Below are 24,134 nucleotides of genomic sequence, written 5' to 3'. Positions count from 1 at the left end.
ACATGCTTTGAGGCAGAACAAGCAAAATCGTCCTTGCTCAGCATGGAGGCAGCCTGGTGGATAGCTGATGCCCTGCTTCATGAGGCTGTGGTAGCCCAGGGACCCTAGGGATGTTGACAGTAAAATAAGCAAGTCAGGGTGCTGCCTGCTCATCCCAGAGGCAGCACTCATGCTGCCTGCAGAGCTGGGAATGTTTGCAGGGAGCTTCACACAGCAGATAACAGGCACAGCAGAGAACATCACAGCCCACTCAGGGATGATTTATGCCTGGGAAGAGGCAAAGCTCTGCTCTCGGGGTACGTTATCCACCCATGGCTTTTTTGTTTCACTGCAAGGGGTATGTTTTGTACTCCGGCTCAGCCAAATGTGAACTGGGTAACTCCTGTTTGGCATGCAGTTGGCACCTTTCTGGGAAGATTTTTAACTCAAAACTTTAGTTTAATAGCTGATTAATAGACTAAACCCTCACATGGACCATAGGAGTTGGGTTTTTTTCTGGGGCTCTGAGAAGTACAATAACATGAGAATGCATGCAGGACCGGGAAAAACAGGATCATCACCACCTCTTATCCCATGTCTCCCTGCTCCACCTGAGACAGGGCGGGTGCCACTGGGAGCGGAGCAGTGGCAGTGAACTTTCCCTTCCCCATCTCCAACATGCATTGCATGAGAACAGGAGACTCATGACACTGAATTGTCCAGGCCTTCTTCCCTTTCCCTGCTGTTGCTGGCACAGATTGCCTTCCCAGCTTGACACTGATGTCCCTGGGGCCACAAAGCCTCTGTTACTGCTGGACCAACCTGTGCCTGCTGAGTGCAGCCCATGCCCTGAGCGCTCTGTTCCTCCTGCCTTCACTGCTGCCTTGCTCCCAGCCTGACCAGCGGAGATTGCCTTAGCTCTAATGGCATATCTCTGCTGATCAGCACTAACTAAACACCCCGGGAGAAAAAGCATCCCTGTCATGAGAAGTAAGCACCTGCAGGGAGTGTTCTTGCCACCCTGCATGAAACGGAGTCACAGCTAAAGGTGGCTCTCAAGTAACAGAGTGTCTTCAGCTGTGCTGGAGCAGGCTGGCTTGAAATGCCACTCCAGAGTGAGAACGACAGGGTTATTAATAGATGTGGCCCCATCTTTAGCCCTCAGCTGAATGGTATTAGCACTTCTTTTTTAGCACTGAAGCTAAATCTAATTTTATATAGTCTGAGTATCTCAGACAAAACTAGAAGGGCCTCAAAACAGCCCTGGCCAGCAGCAATGTGCCAGCTGTTCTCAGCGCTCTCTGGGTGTCCCCATGCTGACGCCAGTGCTGCATCATGGCAGAGACTGGCAGTGGGGCCTGAGGGGCTGCAGCAGTGATGGGCTCAGGTCATGTGGAACAGCTTGTCCCTCCTTGCTGTGGGGAGAAGTCGCTGCCAGGGCGTGAGGTTTGCAAGGTCAGTGCTGATGCTGCTCTTGCTTTAAAGCAAGGATTATCTAGTTAAATGCACTGGGTCCTGTGACCATGGCCATGCCAGCATCCTGGCAGCTGCCCTCCCTGCACCAGGGCATCTTTCTGGGCAGAAACCCGGCCTGGCTGCCCTTGTGCCAGGGAGGGCCTCCTCTTCCTCCCCTCCCTGTGTAGGTCCTGGTATTACTCTGCCTCTGCTGCTTTTCTAGCAACAGTTGGATGCCTGGCACAAGCACTGGGGTTCTGCTGCCTTGCCAGCACTACCACAAATCCCAAAGGCACAACCCTGTTAGAGCTGCAGGTATGAAGCCAGTCTTGCCTGCCCAGATTACCTGCCTGTTTGGCAGGATAAGACCACTTCTGGCAAAAGCACAGAGGAGAAAACACATCCCTGTGCTGGAAGTCAAAAACATTAATTAAACCTGCGGTATCATTGATTGCTATCTCAGGGGAGAGGCAGAGGGTGAGAAAAAGCTGGGGGGAAGGAAAGTCAGGGGAGAATTTGCTAGGAACATTCCTAACCTTTAAAAATAGGTTGATTATTTCTGCAATGTCAGCATCTTCCTATGGGGAGGCACTTAGAGTAGGTCAAGCTCATGCCAGGGATTTGCAAGGAGTGCACTCCTTTAGGGAAGGGGAGCACATGTGTCCCAAGACCCTTTTCAGCTAAATATTTGGTGCTGCCTAGGTAGGAGCCTTTCTTATGTGGGCACCCTAGCAGGGACAGTCAGATCCTAGGGAAAATCAGCCCATTTTGTCTGGGGATGTGAACAGGGCATCCCCTGAGAGCTGGGGATGTCACCAGGCACTGAGCTCTCCGCTCCCCATATAAAAGATAGTTCAAGCCCATTTAGGCTGCCAGTGCTATGAAGCAAATCTGCACTTGATCTAGAAATATTCATCCAACTAAACTCCCTCATTATGACTATTTGCACCTAGTAACTCTATCTGAGCACAGTTGCTTCAGCTGGATTAAGCCATGACAGAGGCTTTCCTCTTGAGCTGCAAATATCCAACCCTCTACAGCACTCAAGGTCTTCAGCTGGTGAACCTCCAGCCCTTCATGGATCCTGCCCCATCTCTGCTCACAAAGAGGGTGGACAAAGGTCCTCTATCCTCTGTGTTCCATGGGTGCCTGGCCTGGGGCTGCAGGCACAGCCCTGCCTCCCTGCCCAGGACAACAGCCTGCTTTCCCAGCTGCAACCAGCAAGCTGCTTTACTGGCCAACCTGCTTTACCAACACCAGCCGCCACCCCCAGCCCCTGTGGCTGCAGTGCCTTTGGGGAGGGGATGTTGTCCCCATGCCCCACACACTCTTGGGGGTACGGAGGCCATGGTCCCCATCTCTTCCCCTGGGGCCAGGTAATCTGCTGTTCGTGGTGACTGTTTGCATGTTTGCATGCATGCATGTTTGGCATGCACCATGATCTCCTATGCCAGGTCTTTCACTGGCACTGCTGCACCTGCTGTCCTTCTCCTTCTTGCTGCCCACTCTGCTGCCCTGCTGCATGCACAGGCAGGGCACCAACAACCCTCAGCCCCTTACCATCCTGGGCACCACTGACCTGCTCAGAGGGCTTTGCTGCTTTAGTGACCCCAGAGACACAGGAGCAGGATGAGAAGACAGGACCGAGCATGGGGCTGCAAGCAGGATTAGGTGCTGGGCAATGGGCCAGGTGGCTGCTGGGTGCAGGGCTGAACAAAGCCCTGCAGCTGCTGAGCTGGCCAGACAGTACACTGCTGTCTGCAGTGGGGAGAGTTGCACCTATTGGGAATCTGTTCTGGTGGCACTGGCAGATCAGGCAATGGCCAGGAGCCATAGGAAGGAAGGTTATCTACCAGAGCCAGCATGGACAGGAGTCCCATTTCGCTCCAGCCCTTTTTCCATGTGAACATGGCAAAAGCACGGTGGCACTGGTAGGTGGCATTTTTAGGCTCCTGCCTTCTGATCCTTTCATCCCAGCTTGTCTGACATGAAGCGGTGCAAACAAACCTCCCTGCTTGCTTTGACTGCTTCCCAGGGATTCCTCATTTACATTATAATGAAGTGATATTTTGCTGTATAAGTAAACCTGAAAGTTGACATAGAAAGGACTTATCAACTCTAAAGGTATTTGCATGCTCCCCAGATGGAGGGAGAGAGCCACACAGGGATTTAGTAGGGACAAACTTCAAGTGCTGGTGAGTACAGTGAAGATTTACAGCAAGATGAGAACACCTTGCTCTGGCATTTCATAAGAAAAGTTGTGCCCAGGGCTGTCATGAAGCAATGAGGTGGGGGTTACTGCTGGGCTGAATGTCTGGTGTCTCTGCCTTTATCACCTGTGTCCTTTGCTTTCTGCTGCCACTAAAGAGAGCAGAGGGCACAGATGGGGTTTCAGGTTGCAGGGACTGGGGGAACCACCTGCACTTGCCTTGCAGAAGTGTGTGTTCATCCCTCCTGAGTCCCCAGTGCAGGTCAGGCTGGTACTCAGTGGATGGGACAGTCACACCGACCTGCTCTGCTCCCTTTCCTGGACTCTGTCAGACTCTCACCCAAGCCCACTGACAGCCAGGGGGTTCTGATCAGGTTAAGACATAGTGGTACATCAAAACCCACTAATACCTTTGAGGTTAGCACCTGCCTGTGCTGAGCCACGTCTGCAAGGGATTTCGGAGTGCCGGCAGAGTGCCGGGCATGATCTCTAGCGGGCAGGCAGCTCCAAGCTCTGGCTGGTGTCTGTGAAAGCCACTTCCCTGACCCACTTACCCTGCAGCCACACCTCTGGCCAGAGACCAGCTCCTGCTGGTGTCAACAAACCTGTGTTTAATCCATAAAAAAGCAAAATCTTGGCATTGCTAAAACACTTGACAGGACCATGGTGTTGGAAAGCAATTTGTGAGCCAATCGGCAAAGCACAGCACCAGCTGCAGAATCTGACAGTGCACAGGGTGAGGACAGGATCATGGCTGCCCTGGCACAGCTGCAAGTCCAGCTGGCCTGGCTCCTGCTGATGCCATGCTGGCTGCTGCGAAGCTCTTGCCCTTCTTAATCTCACAGTTTTGCAGACCAGGATTAGAGGGAAATGTATCCCTTGCGTGGAGCAGGACACGTGGGGAGTGTCTCCTCCACTGGGCAGTGGTGAGGCTGCTCCTGGCTGGCTTTGGGATCTTTGGCTCGGGAGGAGGCAGGGGAAGTGGATAGCATCCAGAGGAGAGCTGGCATGCTGGTTAGGGCTAGAGGAGAGGTGCAGGACCTGGTCTGCTCCAGGGAAGGGCAGCCTGGGGGAATGCAGCAGAGAATTTTGCCAGCTGCTGGCAGCAGCCCCAGATTGGAACTTGGGTGGTCCAGCTGGGCATTAGGACAGAGGCTGGGTCATCCCTCCTGTCCACCAGGGACCACTGCCACCTGGCCCCATTTTGAGTTGTGCCCAGCTGACCCACATAGCCCTGCTATCTCTGGGAGAGGCAGCTCGTGCTGGCTGGTACCATTACACAACCCTGCTGCAGCCTGCTGCCTACATACAACAATAGGCACTATTTTTATTCCCTTTCTGGCTGTCACGGGCAGTTCAAGAGTCCTTGGGGTGGAGGATTTTCTCCCACATGCTGTTATGTAGGACATTTCAGTCAGTTGTCCTTGTGACCTGCTTGTGCCTGTCCCTGCCATCCCATCATTCCCCTGCCAGGACCAGCAGAAATAGGATGTGGGGTCAGTGTCCTGTGGGGAACAAAGCCAGAGGCTTGGGCACTGGTCAGAGCCTGCCCTGCCTGCAGACACCAGTCAGAAGAGGCACATATTCCTGGGGAGATGCTGGTTTTGCCCCTGCCCCACCACTGTGAAGGCATCACTCTCCAAACCAGCAGTAAAGAGGAGAGCACCCACACGGCCTGCCTGGCCATGGACACCTCTGATCCAGATCTGAGGGTGGACTTCCCACCTTGACCTCAGCCTTGGGGCGGCCCAGCAATGGGCCTGCTCCCCGTGTCCTGCTCTGTCCCACTGTGAGGCCCTGCCCTGCTGTCCCAGGGGGTAAAGCCCCTGGCCCCCACAGCACCCTTACAGTGCCTGGTGTTCCCAGAAAACTGCTCTCAGAGGTGGGTCTGGTGACAGCAAGTTACTCAGAGCAGAAAATCCTCATGTGTGATGGGCATGATGTGGATGGAGCCATTTTCTGCACAATTACTCCAGTTTATTCAGTGTGATAAACCAAAATTAAAGTAGGATGAGATGAGGCTTGGGTCCAATGTATCTTCCTTCTGAGTCTATTCATTGCCATATTACCCAGCATGGGAATTTCCTAATGGAGCTGAAAGAGGTGGGGACCTGCAGCATAGAGATTAGATCAGACTAGAAATAAAATTCCTACACTTCCTCCATTAGTTATGGGTACTGTGGCTTCAGACTTCCTAGGCTTAACAGAATGATCTGTCTGCATGCTTCATGCAAGTACCAGCTGGGGGAAAAACAAAAGGTGCTACCACACAAAAAATCTTTGCCAAAGAGGAGGATGGGCAAAATGAACCTCTCCTGGCAGTTGGCAGTGATGCCACCTGGCAAGTGGGACAAGGGGTCGGGGGATAAAGGTATAGCACGAGCAGGGATGGCAGTCCATGTTCAGAGTGAACAGGCAGTGCAGCCCCTCTTAGTGTCAACGTGCTGCCATCCTGTCTGAAAGCCTCCTCCCAGGGATGCAGATCTCCCTCAAGGATGAGCAGATGGGGCTGTAATTCCACCTGGCTGACACGACATCAAAGCACTTCTCCCCACTGCCTGCCGAGTCATGTTTTGCAAGGTGCAATCCTGCACCACCACATCCACAGGTTCTTGGCAGGTTCGGGGCGCTTTGTGCATCCCCCAGTACACTGTCAGGTGTGTCCCCTTGGCAGTCCAGTTTCCAAAACCTGAGTTGCAGCACCTCTTGGAATAGTCCTGCATGCTGCAGGGCTTCTCTGCTCCCTATGGAATTTCATATGTTCTAACTCCTCTGGCTGGCAGAGCAGTTTCCGGGGGAGCTTGGGATAAAATGCCCATCAGGAAATGCTGAGAAAGAAATGTGGCTACAATTTCATTGCCAGCTGGATGGACACCTTTGTTAGTGATGGAGCCCAGCAGAGGATGAGGATGAGAAGGGCTGCTAAAGACAAATCCCAGTGACTTGGTGTCTCATGGCTCCAGAAAGCACAAGTCATACTATTGGAGGCACACCGCCAGCCTCCTGACTGGCTTTACCACCACTGCCTCCTTGCTCTCTTTCCTTCCTTGGACCATCTTCCCTATTTTTCTCCTTGAGCCTGGACCTGCCTCGAAGCTCCTCCAAGCCTCCCTGCCCTGGGGCAGCAGCTCCCCGTGTCTTGCCTTTCCCAGGGGCCTGGGGCAGTCCCGTGGCACGGAGCCTTGCTGTGCTCAGCAGGAGCTATTCCTCCTTGCCCTTTGATGTGTTGCCTCCCTGCTTGGGACTGCTGATGGGGACAAGCCCTGGCCGATGATCAAAGTCTCCCCGCCAAGCTCTGATGCTGCAGCCTGGCCCAGTCCCTGGGATTTCCAGGTGGGAAATCCCTCCTTGTTGCTCTGGGTGGTGGCACAAAGCACAGTATAGTGGATGCTGGGAGCTTCGTATATGCTGCTGGGACCAGAGCCAGCATGGCACAGCACCCAGCTGTGATAACAGGGCACAAAACAGGGTTACTCATAAAAAATCACAAGTCAGTGCAGCCAAATCCAGCCATTGGAAAAATTCCAAATATGTCAGTATGTTGCATAGGCGTCTCCTGGTGAACCAGCCAGGCACAGCATGTGCTGCATGCCCAGGCTGTGCCAGAGGCTTCTGCCAGGGCATCTGCAGCCCACAGCCTTCTCTGAGAAAGCCAAGTTGAACAATGACCCTGCCAAATCCACTTCCAGCACTGCATTCAGAGATAGCCAGGAGTGACCTGCTCTAGCAAACATATTTGGAGGAAAAACAGTTCCTTCACCTGCCCTCGGTGCTGGGCTGGCAGAGGCCAAAGATGCATGTGGGTGCTGGCCCTGGGTCATGGGCTCTGGGGCTTTCCAACCAGCAAGCACTGAGGGCAGGTGCTCTGGAGAAAGGGCTGCATCTCCCTCCAGCTGCCTTCAAGCCCAGGAGCGCCCTGGGTCCCCAAGAGGTGTGGGAAGCAGCACATGGCAGCTCCATGCTGCTGGCAGGGCCGGTGGGACCCTTGGGTTTTCTCACATCCCACTCAGATTCTCATGTTTTTCCAATGGGAGAAGCCACCTGCCTAATTAAACAGCAGTAACAAGCTTGGCATCACCAGTCATGCCTGAGCACACTGCAAATTCCAATTTATAAGAGGAAATGTGCTGCCTTCTGGGTCTCTCTGCTAATATTTAGAAGGCTGACTGCTGTGTCCTGATACCAGTCGGTGCAAGGTATAATTAGAAAAGCTGCTTGAATAGTGTTGTTATAAAAGTGATGTTAAAATAATGGTGTGGAAGGAAAAGCCAAGGCCGTATGTTTCTGGGGTGTGTGTGCTACACTAGGCACTGTGCCCAGTGTACTGCAGTGATACATTTTAGGCAGCCTCTGCTGAGGGAAATTAGCATCTTCGTGCTGTACACCAGGTACACCATGTTCTTTAGAGGCAAGGGGAGAGTCATATTTAAAATCATCCAATAGAACATTTTCCAATTTTTATTTATCAACAGGCATCTATGTGTATTCTTTGAGAATGAAATATTTATCTGTAGACACATGCACACAGAATGTGAGAGTGCCAATGTATTATTTATCACTGCTTCCCTCCCAGAGCTTATAAATAACTCATGGAACCTGGTTGCCCAGCAGAGCCTCTGGACAGCTACCTAAAACATTTCCAGCTGCCACACATGCCAGCCCCAGGCAGAGCATCCCTGCCTCCAGGCCCTGCCAAGGAGAGGGCTGGCAGAGGGTGCCAGTGCAGGCTGGCATTGGCCTCACTGTCAGATGCCTCCCCACACACGCCTGCACGTCCTGCTGGCTCTGCATGCTGTGGCTGGTGTGGGTCATGGTTCCCCAACCCACAGACAGGGTGATGGAATCCAGGAGCCAAAGAGATCGTGTGTGAGTGGCAGGGTCATTGCTGCACTCCCCTGGAGGGAGCATGGAGAGATGTGGGTGCTAGCTCTTGGCTTAACCACCTAGAAGGGAAACTGAGGCAGCCCTAGCAGTGAGCCAAACGTGCCGTGCTGGACTCTGGAAACGTTGTCATTGCACTGTAGCTGTCAGATGATGAGAGTTGTCACAACACACACCCCCAAACCCCACAGCAGGGGATACATTACCTGTAGTGAGGATGTGAGAGCTGTGGCTGAGCAAAATGCCCTGTCCTTGAGGGAGGGGTTGGATAGTGTCCACTCAATGAACTCTTGGAATGGGGGGCTGAGGCTGGGAGCCCTGCCATGGAGCTGGAGTCTGGGTCAGAAACCAGGCTGCTCACACACAGCTTTTGTCTGCCCAGCCTCTGGGAGCAATGCAATGCCATTGTGGACAGCAAACTGGAGAGGGGGAAGGCTTGGGGCCTCTGGAGATCTCTGGGTGCAAATTGGGACCCCACGGTGCTCACCTGGGACACGAGCTGGAGCAGGTTGCAGAGATCAGGCTGTCCCTGCTGCACTGCAGGGGCACATCGGGGTCTGGTGTGGAAAGAAGGGGAGAGGATCTCTCTCCTCAGCCATGCTAGGCAGTAGTTAAGGAGCTCATGCATCTTGCAGGCAGTGCTAACACAGTGCACAGCTCTTACTCCCTGGAACAGCATGAGTCAGAGCAGGGGAGCAATTACACAGAACCTAAAAAAAATATAAAGCACAGTATTAATAACTAAGAATTACACTAAATTACTTCATAAGTGAATTATCCTCCCTACATTACCTGCTGAGGGGAGGAGCATCCCTGCCTTCTCTGCACAGAGAGAGGATGGATGGATGGATGGATGGATGGATGGATGGATGGATGGATAAGAGAATGGCTTTCTGAACTTCAGCCCTCCAGCACTGCAGGTCTCTGTGCTGTGCAGAATTGCTGGTGAGCGCTGCTCACATGGGCAAGGGCTCACTTTGTTCAGTGGCCACTTGGGAAATGAAGTGCAGCAGCTGTTCAGCCTTGCACAGAGGTCCTGCACAGCAGCCAAGAGCGTGGATCTGGCTGCATGACAGGAAGAGCTGGGCAGATTGCAGTTACCTTTGCTGTCCCATATCCTCCTGGCTGAGGCCAGGGCTTCTTCAGGAGCCACCCGCCACTGGATGAAAGAGGATCTGGGATGACTTGGGGGGCAGCACCCTACAGCCAGCTCAGAGTGGCAGCAGCCCCAGGGTATGTAGAGGGCTGAAGTGGCCCCAGGTCTCATTGTTGCAGCATCCCTGGCCCCACAGAGTCCAGTGGGAGTGTGCAGCCCATGGCTGAGCAGGACATGGCCATACCAGGGAGTCACCAGCTGGCACTGCTGAGCACTGGCATTCTCCCAGGTGGAGGAGGTGACAGAGCTCATTCCCTTCCCAGGGTCACGTCTCCAAAAAGAAAGGGAAAAACTATCCTGGCAGCTTTGCATGTTGGATTTGCTCAGGCAGGCAGAGCCCCAGGGGAGGCTAATGTGCCTGCAATGTTTGCAGAACCTAAGATGTTTTAATCGCATCCCAGCTGAGCAAAACTCAGTGCTCACCAGACAAGGGTGCTGCAGGTCCTCAAGGAAGGGCCTGGTGCTGGGGAGCCAAGGGAAGGTGTGACCAGGCAGGAGGCAGCTGCTGGGATGCTGCAGAGAGTCAGCAACATTCATCAGCCTCTTGAGAGCATCATCGAGCACTGAGCTATTTCTGGGCCAGGGCTGTTACGCGGAGGCATTACGGGACTGTCAGGTACAGCGTGTCTCTCAGCTGGAGGTGTGCTCCTTGTCTTGGGAACAGCCATACAGCATCCTTTGGGGGCTTGCTGGCTTTTGGCTTCACTCCACTTCAAAGCCCAGCTCCCTGTGTGCATTTTAACGAGGTTGACACATCCCAGGTTTCCAGGCGAGGGCTTTCATTCCATGCTGTACTCAGCAGCTCTGCGTGGAGGCAGCCCGTGGTTCAGTAAGGTGAGAGGCTGAAAGTGGTTCAATTTTGCAGCAATAGCTAAGAACAAAGCACAGATTGTACCATTTAAAACTGGGACAAATCAGAAATGGAAGATTTTTGTGGGATTATTTGTTTTTCTCCTAGCACCTGGTAGACTTCTGTGAGTTGAATTAAATGTAAAGTGTCAGCGCCCTTTGCCTCACGCTGGAGCATTCCCATTTGTATCTGAATGACAAAGCCAGGATGAGGCAGCAGCACCTGGGGAGGGAAGAAACCAGAAGAGGGGAAGGAGAGTGACCTCAGATTGGGCTTGCTCTCCTGGACTGGGCTATTTCTGCTGTCTGCTGCTGGTTCCTCTCAGCACTACCTATTTTTGTCTTCTATTATTTTTTTGTCCTGCACCTAGCACATCCAGCTCATGTCTGGGCCTGGGGTACATAGGGATGACAGCAGGACAAGTAATTAATCCTAACTGACCTCTCCTAGTGACTTTTCTTATCCTTCCACCTTGGGTTGACTTGCAGAGCATCTCTTCACCTTGACAAAGAGCATTTTTATGTTACAGGGCTCAAAGTCATCATCACCATAATGGTTCTTAAAGCAGCCCAGCAAAATGAGCTCATAAAAGCTCCTCTTGCTTTTAAGGGCCCAATGCATCAGTGGGCCGTTAGCTCACTTTACCCTGGGAACACAGGCAAGCCCTGAGGCTGAGCCAGGTCCTCTCTGAGCTGACCCCCAAACAGGAGAGGAGACCTCACCCATGCCCAGGTAGGGCACCTGAGTAGGAAACCAAACACAGTCACTGCCACCTCAATCACCCAATGCCACATTCCTCGTGGATACCATACAGTCCATAGCAGGCTCGGAATAATTTCCCTCCTCACAGTGTGGATTTTAAATCACCCCACAACCTCCTCCTGAAAACCTGCCGAGCTGAAGCCACTGCAGGTCATGTTGTGCAATTTGCTGTTGCAAGACAAAGAAAACAAGTTCTTCTTTTTTACAATTACCAAACTACTTCATCGAGCAATTTCCTTGCCTCTGTGCTTTGGTTTCAGTTAACAGCATTCCTCAGGGAGGGAAGGTCTAACTGCACCTCCAGTGCCTTACTGATGGTTCTGCCATTAAAGACAGGTGTGAAAAGTTGCTGAAGTACTGTGATTTCTTCAGTGGCAGCAGCGACTGTGCCTTGCTCTAGAGCTGGATCTGGTCCAGGCTCGCAGGGATTGCAGGCAGGGGCTGTCTGGAGGGGCTGCCTCTTCCGCAGGGATGAACCACATCTGCCTGTCTCAGCATGGCTCCTGCCAGGGGCTTTGCCCTCGCATGTGATAGCCCTGGTCCTGATAAAACAGCTCCTGCGGGGGTCCCACCGCAGCCCCGGGTGCTTGGTGAGGCTTGGCACTTGCCTGGGAGAGAGAGTGTCGCCTTGGCTTTGGGAAGAGGGCAGGGAGTGCTGTCCCCACAGCACACAGGCGTGACAGGGGAACCTCAGGCCCCCATGTGCAGCAACTTACTGTGGCAGCAGCTCAGGACTGTAGTGTCCCCATCACCCATGCACGGCACAGTGGGAGCAGCAGGGCTCCCCACACCGCAGTAGGCACTGGTGCCAGCGGCACAACTCAGCTGCAGGGTTGTGTCACAACCCAGCCAGGGACACCAGTTTCCTTCCCATCACACCGTGGCAGGCGCTGGCACCGGGGCTGTTCTGGCAGGCAGGGGCTCCCAGGGCTGCGCTGTGCCGGGGGCAGACAGGCCAGCCCACCACCAGCAGCTTTCAGGACCGAGCTGTGATGGGCTGTGGAGTCTGTGTCTCTCCTGCTGCCTTTGCCATGCTTCAGGGCTGCCCTGCTGGTGCTTTCCTAGGGAGGGGACAGCACTAGGACCAGACATGGGGACTGAGGGCCAGGACCTCCCATATCGGCTCTTTTGCAGTGCAAGGGCAGCAGCCCCTATTTCATGAGGGCAAGACTCTGGGTCTTGGCTCACTGCAGCTCAGCTGTCAGTCCTGTGAAGCCCCTGTGGCCCCAAGAAACCCATGGGGGTGCCCAGGCTCCTGTCTAGCCACAGCTCCAACCCCTTCAAACTTCCTGCATTTGTTTAACTTGAGCTATTTGGGGGAAGTAGGGTGTTGTTATGTCTTCAGCTCAGCATCTATTTAGAGAAGGATAATACCATTGTGGGGGAGGACAATGAGAATATGAAATGCCTAAAATTCTCTGTCTCTCACTATTTTGACTAATTATTTTTATCTCTTTTTCCTCCAAATGGGGAGGAAAAATTTTCCTCCTTTGAAAATGACAGTGAGATTTAATGGCCTGGTTGAGTGGGATAAAGCATGAACAAATCCCACCAAGATGAGCTCAGAGTGATCTCAGCTATGGCCCTAGTGCAGGAGTTATGCTCTGCAGAGGGCCAGAGCAAGGGAAGGTCAGGGCACAAAAGAGAAGGGATAGCCCACGCAGGAGATGACTGTCCTAGGAGACCTCAGTGCAGACGACAGCAGACACCCCCTCCTGTCACTTTCTCAGGGCTATGTTTAGCTCTTGGTTTGCTTGGGGAACCCAGATGAGCACCTGGAACATCTTAATGTCATTGTCCCACCAGAGCTGGCTTTAGTAGACTTTTTTTCCTTTGCAGGATATAACTAATTGGTACTGACATCAGGGAGAGTCATGTTGGGTCCTGAAATAGCCTTCTGCAGAGCTTTACTTTCAGAGGTGCCACGGGGCAGCGTGAGCGCAAGTGTACATGAAACTGCTTTCACAGGGAGGCTGCACAGCCATGGAGTGCACCTGTGTTCAGGTCACATCCCAAGTCCTGGAAGCCCAGACTGGGGAGCAGAAATAATGAAAATCACTGGCCTGGCTGATAAACCTCACCTCTAGGTTAGCCCAGAGGTGAAATAAGGACTCTCAGTCCTACTATTGCTGCACATCAGGCCCTTGCAATACCCTTTGCCTGTAGTGGTCCTTGCTCCTCTGCCTCTCTGGTGGCAGCCTGGAGGGTCTGATTTCCTTGGTGTTTCTCTCTTTGGTAACAGCAGTGAGAGCTGTGAAGAGGCAGGGGCTCAGCTTACTTCAAAGCAGCAGTAACCAAAAGGTTTTTATGGGATTGCACTGGGAGTCCAGACAGAGAGAAGGCAGAACTTACAGTGAGTGACTACCAGCTCCAGCAGACCCTGGAGGACCTGAGGTCTCCTGCCCAGCTGTACCATGCTGTATGCTCTGCTGGAAATTTGCTGAGCCAGTGCTGCAGCCAGAGGGTTTTAGCAGCAAAGTCATGCATGGGGAATAACTGCTGTACTGGTGTGTGGGGTAACTGCTGTACTGGTGTGGGGTAACTGCTGTACTGGTGTGGGGTAACTGCTGTATTGGTGTGGGATAACTGCTGTACTGGTGTGGGGATAACTGCTGTACTGGTGTGGGGGATAACTGCTGTACTGGTGTGGGATAACTGCTGTATTGGTGTGGGATAACTGCTGTACTGGTGTGGGGATAACTGCTGTACTGGTGTGGGGGATAACTGCTGTACTGGTGTGGGATAACTGCTGTATTGGTGTGGGATAACTGCTGTACTGGTGTGGGGTAACTGCTGTACTGGTGTGGGGATAACTGCTGTACTGGTGTGTGGGGGTAACTGCTGTACTGGTGTGGGGGATAACTGCTGTACTGGTGTGGGATAACTGCTGTACTGGTGTGGGGATAACTGCTGTACTGGTGTGGGGGATAACTGCTGTACTGGTGTGGGGTAACTGCTGTACTGGTGTGGGGATAACTGCTGTACTGGTGTGTGGGGGTAACTGCTGTACTGGTGTGGGGGTAACTGCTGTACTGCTGTGGGGGATAACTGCTGTACTGGTGTGGGGGTAACTGCTGTACTGGTGTGGGGGTAACTGCTGTACTGGTGTGGGGATAACTGCTGTACTGGTGTGGGGGATAACTGCTGTACTGGTGTGGGGGATAACTGCTGTACTGGTGTGGGGTAACTGCTGTACTGGTGTGGGATAACTGCTGTATTGGTGTGGGATAACTGCTGTACTGGTGTGGGGTAACTGCTGTACTGGTGTGGGATAACTGCTGTACTGGTGTGGGGGTAACTGCTGTACTGGTGTGGGGGTAACTGCTGTACTGGTGTGGGATAACTGCTGTACTGGTGTGGGGATAACTGCTGTACTGGTGTGGGGGTAACTGCTGTACTGGTGTGGGGGATAACTGCTGTACTGGTGTGGGGTAACTGCTGTACTGGTGTGGGGGATAACTGCTGTACTGGTGTGGGAATAACTGCTGTACTGGTGTGGGGTAACTGCTGTACTGGTGTGGGGGATAACTGCTGTACTGGTGTGGGGGATAACTGCTGTACTGGTGTGGGGTAACTGCTGTACTGGTGTGGGGTAACTGCTGTACCAGTACATGTGGGATAGCCGCTGTATTTAGTGCAGGGACTCCCCTCCTTGCCATGTAGAGCTTTTGCATTACAAAACACTCCCTAAAGCCTGGACATTGCTTAGGAAAGTAAAATTAGATCAGAGCAGCACTAAAGATAAGCGGCTCAGTTCCCAACCCACAACTTGCCGGAGCACTGTGGCAGGACGCAGTGTCACCAAAGGATGACAAGGATAGTGGCAGATTGCCCTGAGGGAGCATGAACTCGTACAGCTGCCCGGGTCCTGCTCTGATCAGAGCTGGATGTGTGGAGGTATTGGGGATGCCTGGGGGGACACTGGGACACGGGGTGGAGTTGTTGCTGCTGAGCCAAGGGCAGAGCAGTGCTCTGTGTATTGTGTGCTACATCTCAAATGAAGGCAGATGCTGGGATGGGGAAGGACTTCCCATGGCCCTGGGTGCTCCTCAGATGTCTGCACAATGGAGGCAGCACATGCTCAGCTCCCTGTGGCTGCATCCCTTTGCTCATTTGCCTCCTGGCCATGGTGCCTGTTGCTGCTGGGGCTCTGGCAAGACACCTTCTGGTCAGGCTCTCCTGGGACCCCCAGAGAAGGCAGTGGGCAGGACACAGACCCCAGGACCTGCCTCTGCTGCTGAGAAGCATCCATTTCTTCCCAGGTGAGAAAAGGCAGGAGCAGGCTGCAGGGCAAACATGGTCTTGGCCATGTTCAGAAGTCATCACTAACACTAAGCTTTGATGAGCTGTTGTAAGTGAACATTCCTACCAGTAGCTGCCTGGGCCTGGCTCTCCACTTGCACTGGTCTCATCTCCTGGGCCACCACAAGCATGGATTGAGCTGCCTCTGGGGGTCATCAACCACAGATTGGGCAGAGAAAGTGTGGGTCTCTCTGCTCAGAAATAAATATTTCCAGACCATTTTCCTCCACTTGCAGCAGAAGAGATTATGTTTTTACACCAAAGTGGGCTAGTTTCAAACAATCATATTGCTGATCCTGGAGCTGAAGTTAAAATCCCTGTGCCAGGCAGAGGGGATTGAGGCTTCCCAATGCCCAAAACAAGGTGCTGGGGAAATACCATATCCTTACCTGCTGTCCTGCCGTCCCTGCTGCCTGGTTCAATGTTCCCATGGACTTGTTTTATGCAGCACAATGAAAAGTCACTGATAGGAAATGCAGGCAGGTGCAGTTACACTTGACTCTATTGTTTCATAAGTATTAGAGAGATTGAAAATGTAATTATGATAATTAAGCTAAATTGCAATCTTCCTACAGGAGCTACCAAATTATTTATATCAACTTTTCATCCTAATTCCCTTAACTGTTCCATGCCCAGTGGAGAAGGAACCCTTACTGCTCTGGGCTGTCTGCACTGTGTTCCAGTGCAGACAATCCTCAATGGCATTTGTGAAACAGCAGCAAGTGGCAGTTCTTACTCAGCAGGAAATGGGGATGGGAAAAGAGATTGTGAGAAACAGTGGTGCTGAGGGCAGAGCACTTTGGGGGCAAAGAGCCACAATAAGAGGGGAGAGCCAGAGAGAAGTGTGCAGGACTGGGAAAGGCAGTGCCCAGCTGCAGTTAGGGCTGGCTGGAAGGAGCAGAGCAATCCTGGGCAGATGGTCAGTGGGGCTGGATTCAGGCACTGCCTCTCCTGTCCCTCGGGGCTGAGGGTGTACCTCCCACTGTGATCTTTGGAGCTGAAGTGAGCACAGACCCCAGTGTGGCAAGATTCAAGGGCCATGGCACAGCCAGGCCAGCCTGGTGCAGAGCCTGGCTCTGCACACAGAGGCAGCAGCAGCAGCTTTGGTGCCGCTGCTCTGCCACTCCCGCCAGGAACACTGTCAGCCCTAATTAATGTCACAGTTCAGCTTGTTCATGCATCCGAGCAGACCTTGTGCAACTTCACGGTGCCGTGGGAGCAGTGATGAACCCCTTCCCAGAGCCTTTTACTTGTGTCCCCCCTGCTTGCCTGGGCCAGAGCAGCATGTGACACTGAGCATGTCACCCCTCTTTGTGGGGTGGCAGCAGGACCAGCTGCAGGAGGCAGGCTGCCCAGCTGCCCTCCATTGTGGAGCAGGAGAGTAAGGGAGGAGGCAAAGCTCTTTACTGTGGTCAGTTCTCCAGGGTCCTTCCCACAGAGCAGAGAACATATGTTTGAGGACATATGCCCCTATTTTGGGGCATAGCGGCAGATGATGTATACCATGATGTGCCACCACTGGGTCCAAGACATCTGGGCAGTGGCATGAAAGCTGAGACGCCTGCAGCTAGCAGACCCTGACCTTCATCAGTCCTGCGCTGTCCGTCCCAGAACTTGTTCAGTTCCTACCATCAAAGGGGCTTGATTTAAGCCCACACATGGGAGCTGTGCTCTGGCTTACCAAGTCTGAGCATGCAGAATGTTTCCCAGCTTGAGAAAAAGCATTGTGCAGCCTTTCTCCCACCTCCACCCTTCAGCAGCAGCATGGACCGCAGCAACCAGGGTGCTGGGCAGCTGCAGCTTGGAGCTCAGCTCCTTGCAGAGCCACCTTGTCAAGCCAAGAGCTGAATGAGACCTTGTCCTTCATTATATAACTGTTTCTCTGAGTGTTTTCATAGCACTCAGCCTCCCACCAGGCAGAGCCCCCACCGGCAAGGGGGAATGTCATGGTTTTCTGAATGCATGTCTTTGATTTCCTGCTGGGCTGCAGCAGCGGACAGTTCTGTTCCCCCCCAGTTCATGCACTTTGCCAGGCATTAACCAAATTCAGGACCCAACAAGGCACCAGGCAGCAAGCTGGAGGTGTCACCTTCTCTGTGATGGGAGATGGAGATGTGGAGAGAAGCAGAACCTGAGAGGCCAGGTCAGCTCAGTTCCTCCATAGGGCTCTTTGAGCCCCGAGGATGAACCGACCTGGCCTGGCCTTTGGGACCCCACGCTGTCCCTGCACTGCCCTGGCTGCCTGCCCTCACATTCCTGTCCTTGCACATCATCTCCTTCCAGCTGCTGAGGAAAACAGCCCCTGCTGCTACCAGCGGCTGGGGTGAGGAGGGGGAGACGCCTTCGCAGCACATGAACTCTGCGGGAGCTGGGGCTGCTGCTGACCTTGGAAATGAAGGGTTTTTTCTTCCCAGCTCCAGATGAAGCAGGAGGTGGGGGATAGCTGGCTAGCACTGCACCTTCCTTGCAGCACACCAGTTTTTTTCATCATCAGTGGGACCCTGCCCACCCTCACCCAAGAAAACCAGGGGCTGTGCAGTGCTGTCATCCACAACCCCTTGGACAGTTTGACAGTAGGTTGTCTGCCCTGTGCCTTCCCTGCAGGCTGAAACTGGGGAGCTTTTCCCCACTGAATAACAGAGTATTTGGTGTGATGGCCAAGAATTGGGCAATGGGACGGTTGTGATGCCTTGGGAATGACTAAGAGCAGTGGGACAGGTCAGCTGCTCTTCTCCAACACACCGCCAAGGAGGAAATCCTGACGCCTTCCTGCTTCTCTGAGAGTCAGTGTGTGTGCTGAAGGTGACTTGGAACTATCCCAGGGTTGTATTTGATACTGAGTACTGCCTGTAGCCCCCAAAAAGGAAAAAGTTTTCACTACTGACCTGGTGCCATTGAACAAGATTTCACATGCAGGAGTCCAGAGCAGCCCCTCAGCCAGCAGTTCCCACATGGTCCTCGCTGTTCAGGCAGACTGGATGTGCCCTGTGCAAGGCACATCTCCAAACTAAACTGCAAATAATTCTGGATCTAAATCAGTACTACAGTCTGGGCTAAAAGTCATTTTATGACTTGGCTCATTCCACTTGACCACTGGCTAATTTTTCTGGTTGCACATGATATTTTTTCCTGTTGTGGATGAGGAAGACCTAAAGATGGGAGAAGGGCATGCTAAGGGCAGAGAAAAACAAGAAGTTGTACATGGGATCCTGCCAACATATTTGTATGGTCCCCCCTCAGCCTCATTTTCAGGAGAAAATCTGTAGTTCACCAGCAAATACACAATCAGTAAATAGTATTAGCAAAAAGGGCTCTTTCCCCCTTAATCTCTTCATATTCTGGAGGCATCATTGTTGCCTGGAATAATAACATGTTCTATTTAGCCATAACACACTTGGGGAACCTCAGGCACTTGGTGCAGCACCTAAGGTAACTTGCCAAAGCACTGGTTCCATGTGTCAGGCTCAGAGCAGGATCACTGCCTTTCCTAGTGTTGTTTGTTATAGGTATTTTCTGGCCAATTCATCAGACGCTGCCTGCTAGGTCAGAGATGGAAACCTCCTTGGCTGGCCCACCGAGCCTGGGCAGGGCAATTTGCACCAGGGGCAGATAGCAATGCATGCAATTCTGCAAACACTTGTTCCCATATTTGACTTCTTCCCCCACAATTCAAACCTACTGGCAGAGCTATCAGGCTGCCTTTGCTCTCCCTTTGCCTGCCTGTCCCTAGGAAAGCAGTGGTGGGATGGGGCTGCTGGCTGTTGGGGAGCAGTTTCAGAGTCTGTGCTGCTCTTTGCACAGCCCTCCCGCCTCCGCTACGTCAGGGGCTGATTCACCATCCCCAGCTGCAAGGCTGACTTAGTGCTGATGGATGGAGCCCGATCGACAGCGAACGTGTCTCTGCTGACAGCCCGAGCAGGGGCAGTGCCACGCTTGGTGGGACACTGTCAGTGGGCAGCAGCCCTGGCACGGGGACTGCCTGTCACCCAGCAGAGACTAAAAATCAATTTGTCCTCTACGTATGAGTACAGGCCTTTCCCAAAGCCCTGCTGCACCTCCCCACACCAGCCCATCAGCCAGCAGTAAGCTTTGCAGTTTAGCAAGCAGCTACTTGTTTAAAAGGAAAAAACAGCAGCAGCTCAGCCTTTACTCAAATCTACTGGAGAGAAGGTCTCGCTCTCTCCTCCTCTCCTTTTTCTAGGAAGCTGTTCCTTCAAACTTGCTGTGCGAAAAATAAAATGACCTTTTTCTCCTCACATGCACTTGCTCTCATGTGCAGGCCCAGGCATGCTGCTATGGGGAGGGCAGGGCAGCTAAGCACACATTCATAACCTCACATCAGCACTGCAGACATACATATGACATTTTTTTCTATGGTTCTAGTACCAAAGTATCCCAGGCACAAAGGGATTTGGACTCTGCAGCTAATGATCTATGCAGGCCTCTAAGGAAACTGCACAGTAGCCCTGCTAATGGCTTCAAGGGGAAATGCTTCAGGCCCTGGCTGCTGCTACTGCTGCTTAGGGAATTGTGCTTTTAGCTCTGGCATGCGATAAAAACCTTTTCTCGCTGTTGCAGACATGATGGCTCTTCTGGAGAGAGGAAAGGCATTGACTAAGCTCAGGCCATTAACCACCTTTAAGCACACACGGAGGATGTAAAGCAAACACCACCCGGTCATTCAGCAGCCGGGGTTAGTTAACTAACCCCCTCTCTGCCCTCTCTGCTCCCCAGGTGCCGTATTGCTTCCTGCTCCAAGCACTGCCTGCTCCCTCTGCCCCGGGAGAGAGCAGGCAGTGACAGACAGCTCTGGGCACAGACCCGGGGCACTCAGCTCAGCCCAGGGCACTTCTGGCAAGCCCCATCCTGGGATAAGCACTTTGGGATAAGCTCTCCGTGGTGTTTCATTTCCACTTCGTGCCCCTTCCCTCCCTAGGAAAGGCGGAGGGAGCTTTGTCTGAGAAAAAGCCGCAAGACGCAATATTTCTTTAGCAAGGTGTGTCTTTGCAGTGCTGGCCTGAGCACACACTGCTCAAATCTTAGCAGTGGCCACCTGCTGCATCTCACTGCCCATCTCAAGGCAAGAAGGTGCCTGGGCAAGAAGGTGCCCACTCTGAGGGGATTCCCCCTCTCCCCATTACCCCTTCCCATGAAAGCCACACCACAGTGCCTTCCTCCTCTGACTGACTCATACTGAGACAATGGTCTCGCTGGTGTGGTGGCAGATTTTGCAATAGGTTTTAATGAGGTATTTACAAGTTCCGAGGCGGGCTCCTTACACAAGGAGTGTGGCCTGGCCCTGGCAGCTGGTTGGGCTTTTCATTGACATTCCTGCAACTCCAGCGATTGCAGCACAGGCACAGTGGAAAACATTTAGACATCAAAAATGCCAGATTAATTATCTCTTAATTGATACCTCCACTTGGGGACAAATGAAACCGGAACATCTCTCCTGCCCTGGGAGCCTGCCACTTACAAACAGATTTACAGCTAAAAATACCGCGGCAGTCCCGTGGCTAATCAACTTCACTGCTTACCCTGAGTGAGGTTAAAAATTGTCTCATGCTGGCACTGTGAGCAGCGAGGGACCAGCGGCAGCACCTGGATGCAGACAGCATTAACGCTGTGCAGCATCCCCAGTGCCCAGGCGAGGGGCACCTTGCCTCAGGGCAGTCTCGGGGCCCCGCAGTTGGGTTTCTCCAGACTAGGATCCAGCCAGAGCGCCCTGTCGAGAGGTTTCTCCTCTCTCGCACTTTCCTGCCCATTGTTAGAAGCTGTGGAGAGGAAACCTCATCCTTGTGACTTTTAAGAGTCCTTAAGTGCCCAGTGTGTTTCCCTGTAGTGTAACATTTCCAGCAAGTTTGGGAATCACGCTTGATGCTTGTAACAGCTTTTTTGTGCACAGCTCTCCTGCAACTACAACACTTCCCAAGGGATCTCTCCACCCCCAGCTCCTTAGAGGAATCCACACACAGCCAAATTGCCACAGTGACCCCATTTAAGTTACCATCATCTTTATTTTCTTCACATATGTGCAAACAGAGGAGATCGCAATGGTGGTGTTCTTAAAAATAACAAAATGTATTTGCATACATTTCCCTATGTACAGGTGAACAGCCACAAGTAGTCTTCTTTTGCACAGCAAAAGATCTAGAGCATTGAGACCGGGGAGAGGACCGGGGCCCAAAAAAAAGGTCTAACTTAAAAACAATAGTAAAAAACCCCGAACTTCACAACAGTGCAAACCTCTTGGACACGACAGCACGATGGAGTGACTTTAATGGAGAAAACGGCGGGGGGGCCTCTCGATATGAGATTTCTGACTGTAAACAAGGCGCAACACCTCCCTCCCGCCGCCCTCCCCGGGGAAAGCTATTCCAGGAATTTGGCAGATCTTCAAGGGCTGAGCCGGAGGTAAACAGCCCGCGGCCGCCTCCCCTCCTCGGGCCGCAGCGAGTTGGGGTCCGGCTCCGGCGGCCACCGGCACCGGCACGGGAGGGGCGGCCGCTCCCCGGGATGCTGTGGGACGCGGGGGCACCGCGGGAAACCGGCGGGACCGCGAATTCCCCGAGGGGCCTTGGCGGGGCCGGAGGGGTCCGGTGCTCCCCGGTGGGGCCGTGCACGCCCGGAAGGGACCGTGCCTTCCAGGAGAGGCCGGAAGGAACCCGGTGCGCCCCTGCGGCGCCGCTCACGCCCGGAGGGAACCCGGTGCGCCCCGCAGGGGCCGTGCACTCCCGGCAGGGACCGGGAATTCCCAGAGGGGTCAGAAGGAACTCGGTGCACCCCGGCGGGGCCGTGCATTCCCGGAGGGAACCCGGTGCGCCCCGGCGGCTCCGCGCACGCCCGTATGGGCTCGAGTGCTCAGCCCGTCTCGGGGTCGCCGGGAGGCGGCTGCTCGGCGTCGCTGCCGGGCGGGGCGGCCCCGTCCGTGCCGCCGCTCTCCAGGGAGGACTCGCTGCCCGTGCTTTCCCCAGAAAGCAGGCGGCGGACGCGCAGGTCGGCGCGCAGCGAGCGCAGATCGTTGCCCAGGCTGAGCTCGCCCAGGTCGCGGAGGAGCTGGCCCAGCTCTGGGCTCTCGCCGCGGCCGGTGCTGGGGCGCAGCAGCTCGCCCTCGGGCTCGCCCAGCGCTTCCAGGATGTCTTCGCAGTCGCAGTGCATGGCCCGCTCTTCCTGCTCCTCGCCCAGTAGGTCCTCCGTGATGGAGCCCAGCTTGGGCGCGCTGCGGCTCCGCTCTACCGGCGGCTTGTAGCAGCACTGCCCGTTGAGCAGCTTGCGCAGCGGCACCAGCGGGATGCTCTGCTCGCCCACCAGCTGCTGCTGCTGGTGCCGCGCGTCGTCCCGCTTCTTCAGCCGGCGGAACTCGGCCAGTGCCGTGGCCGAAGTCTGGTAGAGCAACAGGGCCATGGCCTTCGCCTTCTCGGGCTTGGAGACCAGCACGGCGTGGCAGCGCAGCATCACCGCCTTGTGCTTCAGCTCGTGGCGGTAGATCCAGGCGAAGACACGGGGCAGGCGCGGGTCGGCCACGCAGTAGGTGACCCGGTGCAGCAGGTAGAGGTGGCCGGGCCGGCGCAGCCCCTTGTCCTCGGCGTGAGCCATGCGGATGCCCTGCGCGCTGATGGTCAGCTTCATCTTGGTGCCCTGCCGGCCCGCCTCGCTCTTGCTCCAAATCTTGCAGACGGCCAGGTCGGTGCAGCCCTCACCCTTGGACTGGATGGTGGTGGCGTTGCCCAGGTAGAGCACAGTATACGTGGGGTCTTCGCTGGTAACGCGAAATTTCCGCCGCTTGGAGCGGAACATGCTGCCCACGCGGTGCAGGGCGCTCTCGGGGCAGGCGCGGGCCAGCGAGGTGAGGGCCGAGTAGTGCACGCTCACCGCGTACCCCTTGGGCTTGCTCTGCCGCCGCGCCTCGCCCGCCGCCAGCTCCACCTTGCTCCGCTTCCAGGGCAGCATGGCCCCGCGGAGCCGCGGCTAGGCGCCGCGCCGACGGCTCCGGGCGCGGGGGGGCATGCCACGGCGGCGGCGGCTGGGCTGCCCGCCCGCCTCACATCCTTGCGGGCGCCGGGCCGCCGCGGCCGTAGATATAGGCGGGCGCCGCACTCCGCGGGCGCGGAGAGGGGAGGCCCCGCGCACCGAGGGCGGAGCGCCCGCTGCCCGGGCCCGCCGAGCCGGCGGCTCGCTGCTCGCCGCCCGCCCGCCGCCGCCGCTCTGCGCTGCCCGCCCCGGCCCCGGCCCCGGCCCCAGCCCCAGCCCCGGCCCCGCCGCGCCGTGGGGCGGGCACGGGGCGGTGCCAGCCCGGCCGGACGGCCCCTGTCGCCTCCCCGCTCGCAGCGGAGCGCGGCCTCCAGCGGGGGACTCCCGCCGGTGCTGCCGCGGGCGCGGAAGAGCGGGGACCCCCGTGCGCCCCGTCCCGCCCCTCCTCGCTCGCCACGGCCACGTGCGGAGGGTGGGTGCCACAGCGCTCTCCTGCAGCTTTCGTCAGCACGGGCGGGGAGAATGGAGTGGGCACCGCGGAGGATCCGTCTGCCCCAAATCCCCTTAAA

General features: G+C 54.7%; 1 protein-coding gene and 3 long non-coding RNA genes across 5 annotated transcripts in view; 2 read left to right on the top strand and 2 right to left on the bottom strand.

Annotated features, from left to right (window-relative positions):
• LOC137479963 (uncharacterized) overlaps positions 1 to 24,134 on the top strand; it is a 50,848-nt gene that overhangs the window by 19,652 nt on the left and 7,062 nt on the right. The gene's annotated exons all lie outside the window — the stretch shown is intronic.
• Positions 9,017 to 13,783, bottom strand: LOC137479958 (uncharacterized). 2 transcript variants are annotated; one of them, XR_011002611.1, is made up of 5 exons: positions 13,641 to 13,783; positions 10,972 to 11,023; positions 9,626 to 10,752; positions 9,317 to 9,515; positions 9,017 to 9,234 (listed from the first exon to the last, which is right to left on the bottom strand). It is a non-coding gene; the product is annotated as an uncharacterized lncRNA (long non-coding RNA). The 2 variants fall into 2 exon arrangements; XR_011002610.1 differs by having other exon boundaries at positions 9,317 to 10,752.
• LOC137479960 (uncharacterized) lies at positions 13,309 to 13,789 on the top strand. Its single transcript, XR_011002612.1, has 2 exons — positions 13,309 to 13,545; positions 13,651 to 13,789. It is a non-coding gene; the product is annotated as an uncharacterized lncRNA (long non-coding RNA).
• FAM43A (family with sequence similarity 43 member A) lies at positions 21,575 to 23,809 on the bottom strand. The gene has a single exon (XM_068200711.1). It carries the CDS (start codon positions 23,542 to 23,544, stop codon positions 22,456 to 22,458), a length of 1,089 nt encoding a protein of 362 aa, XP_068056812.1. The 5' UTR covers positions 23,545 to 23,809; the 3' UTR covers positions 21,575 to 22,455.

This window comes from Anomalospiza imberbis, chromosome 10 (genome assembly GCF_031753505.1).
Source record: "Anomalospiza imberbis isolate Cuckoo-Finch-1a 21T00152 chromosome 10, ASM3175350v1, whole genome shotgun sequence".
Classification (NCBI taxonomy): Eukaryota; Metazoa; Chordata; class Aves; order Passeriformes; family Viduidae; genus Anomalospiza; species Anomalospiza imberbis.
Note: the sequence above shows the minus strand (reverse complement) of the source record. Positions and strands in the feature narration are given on the sequence as shown.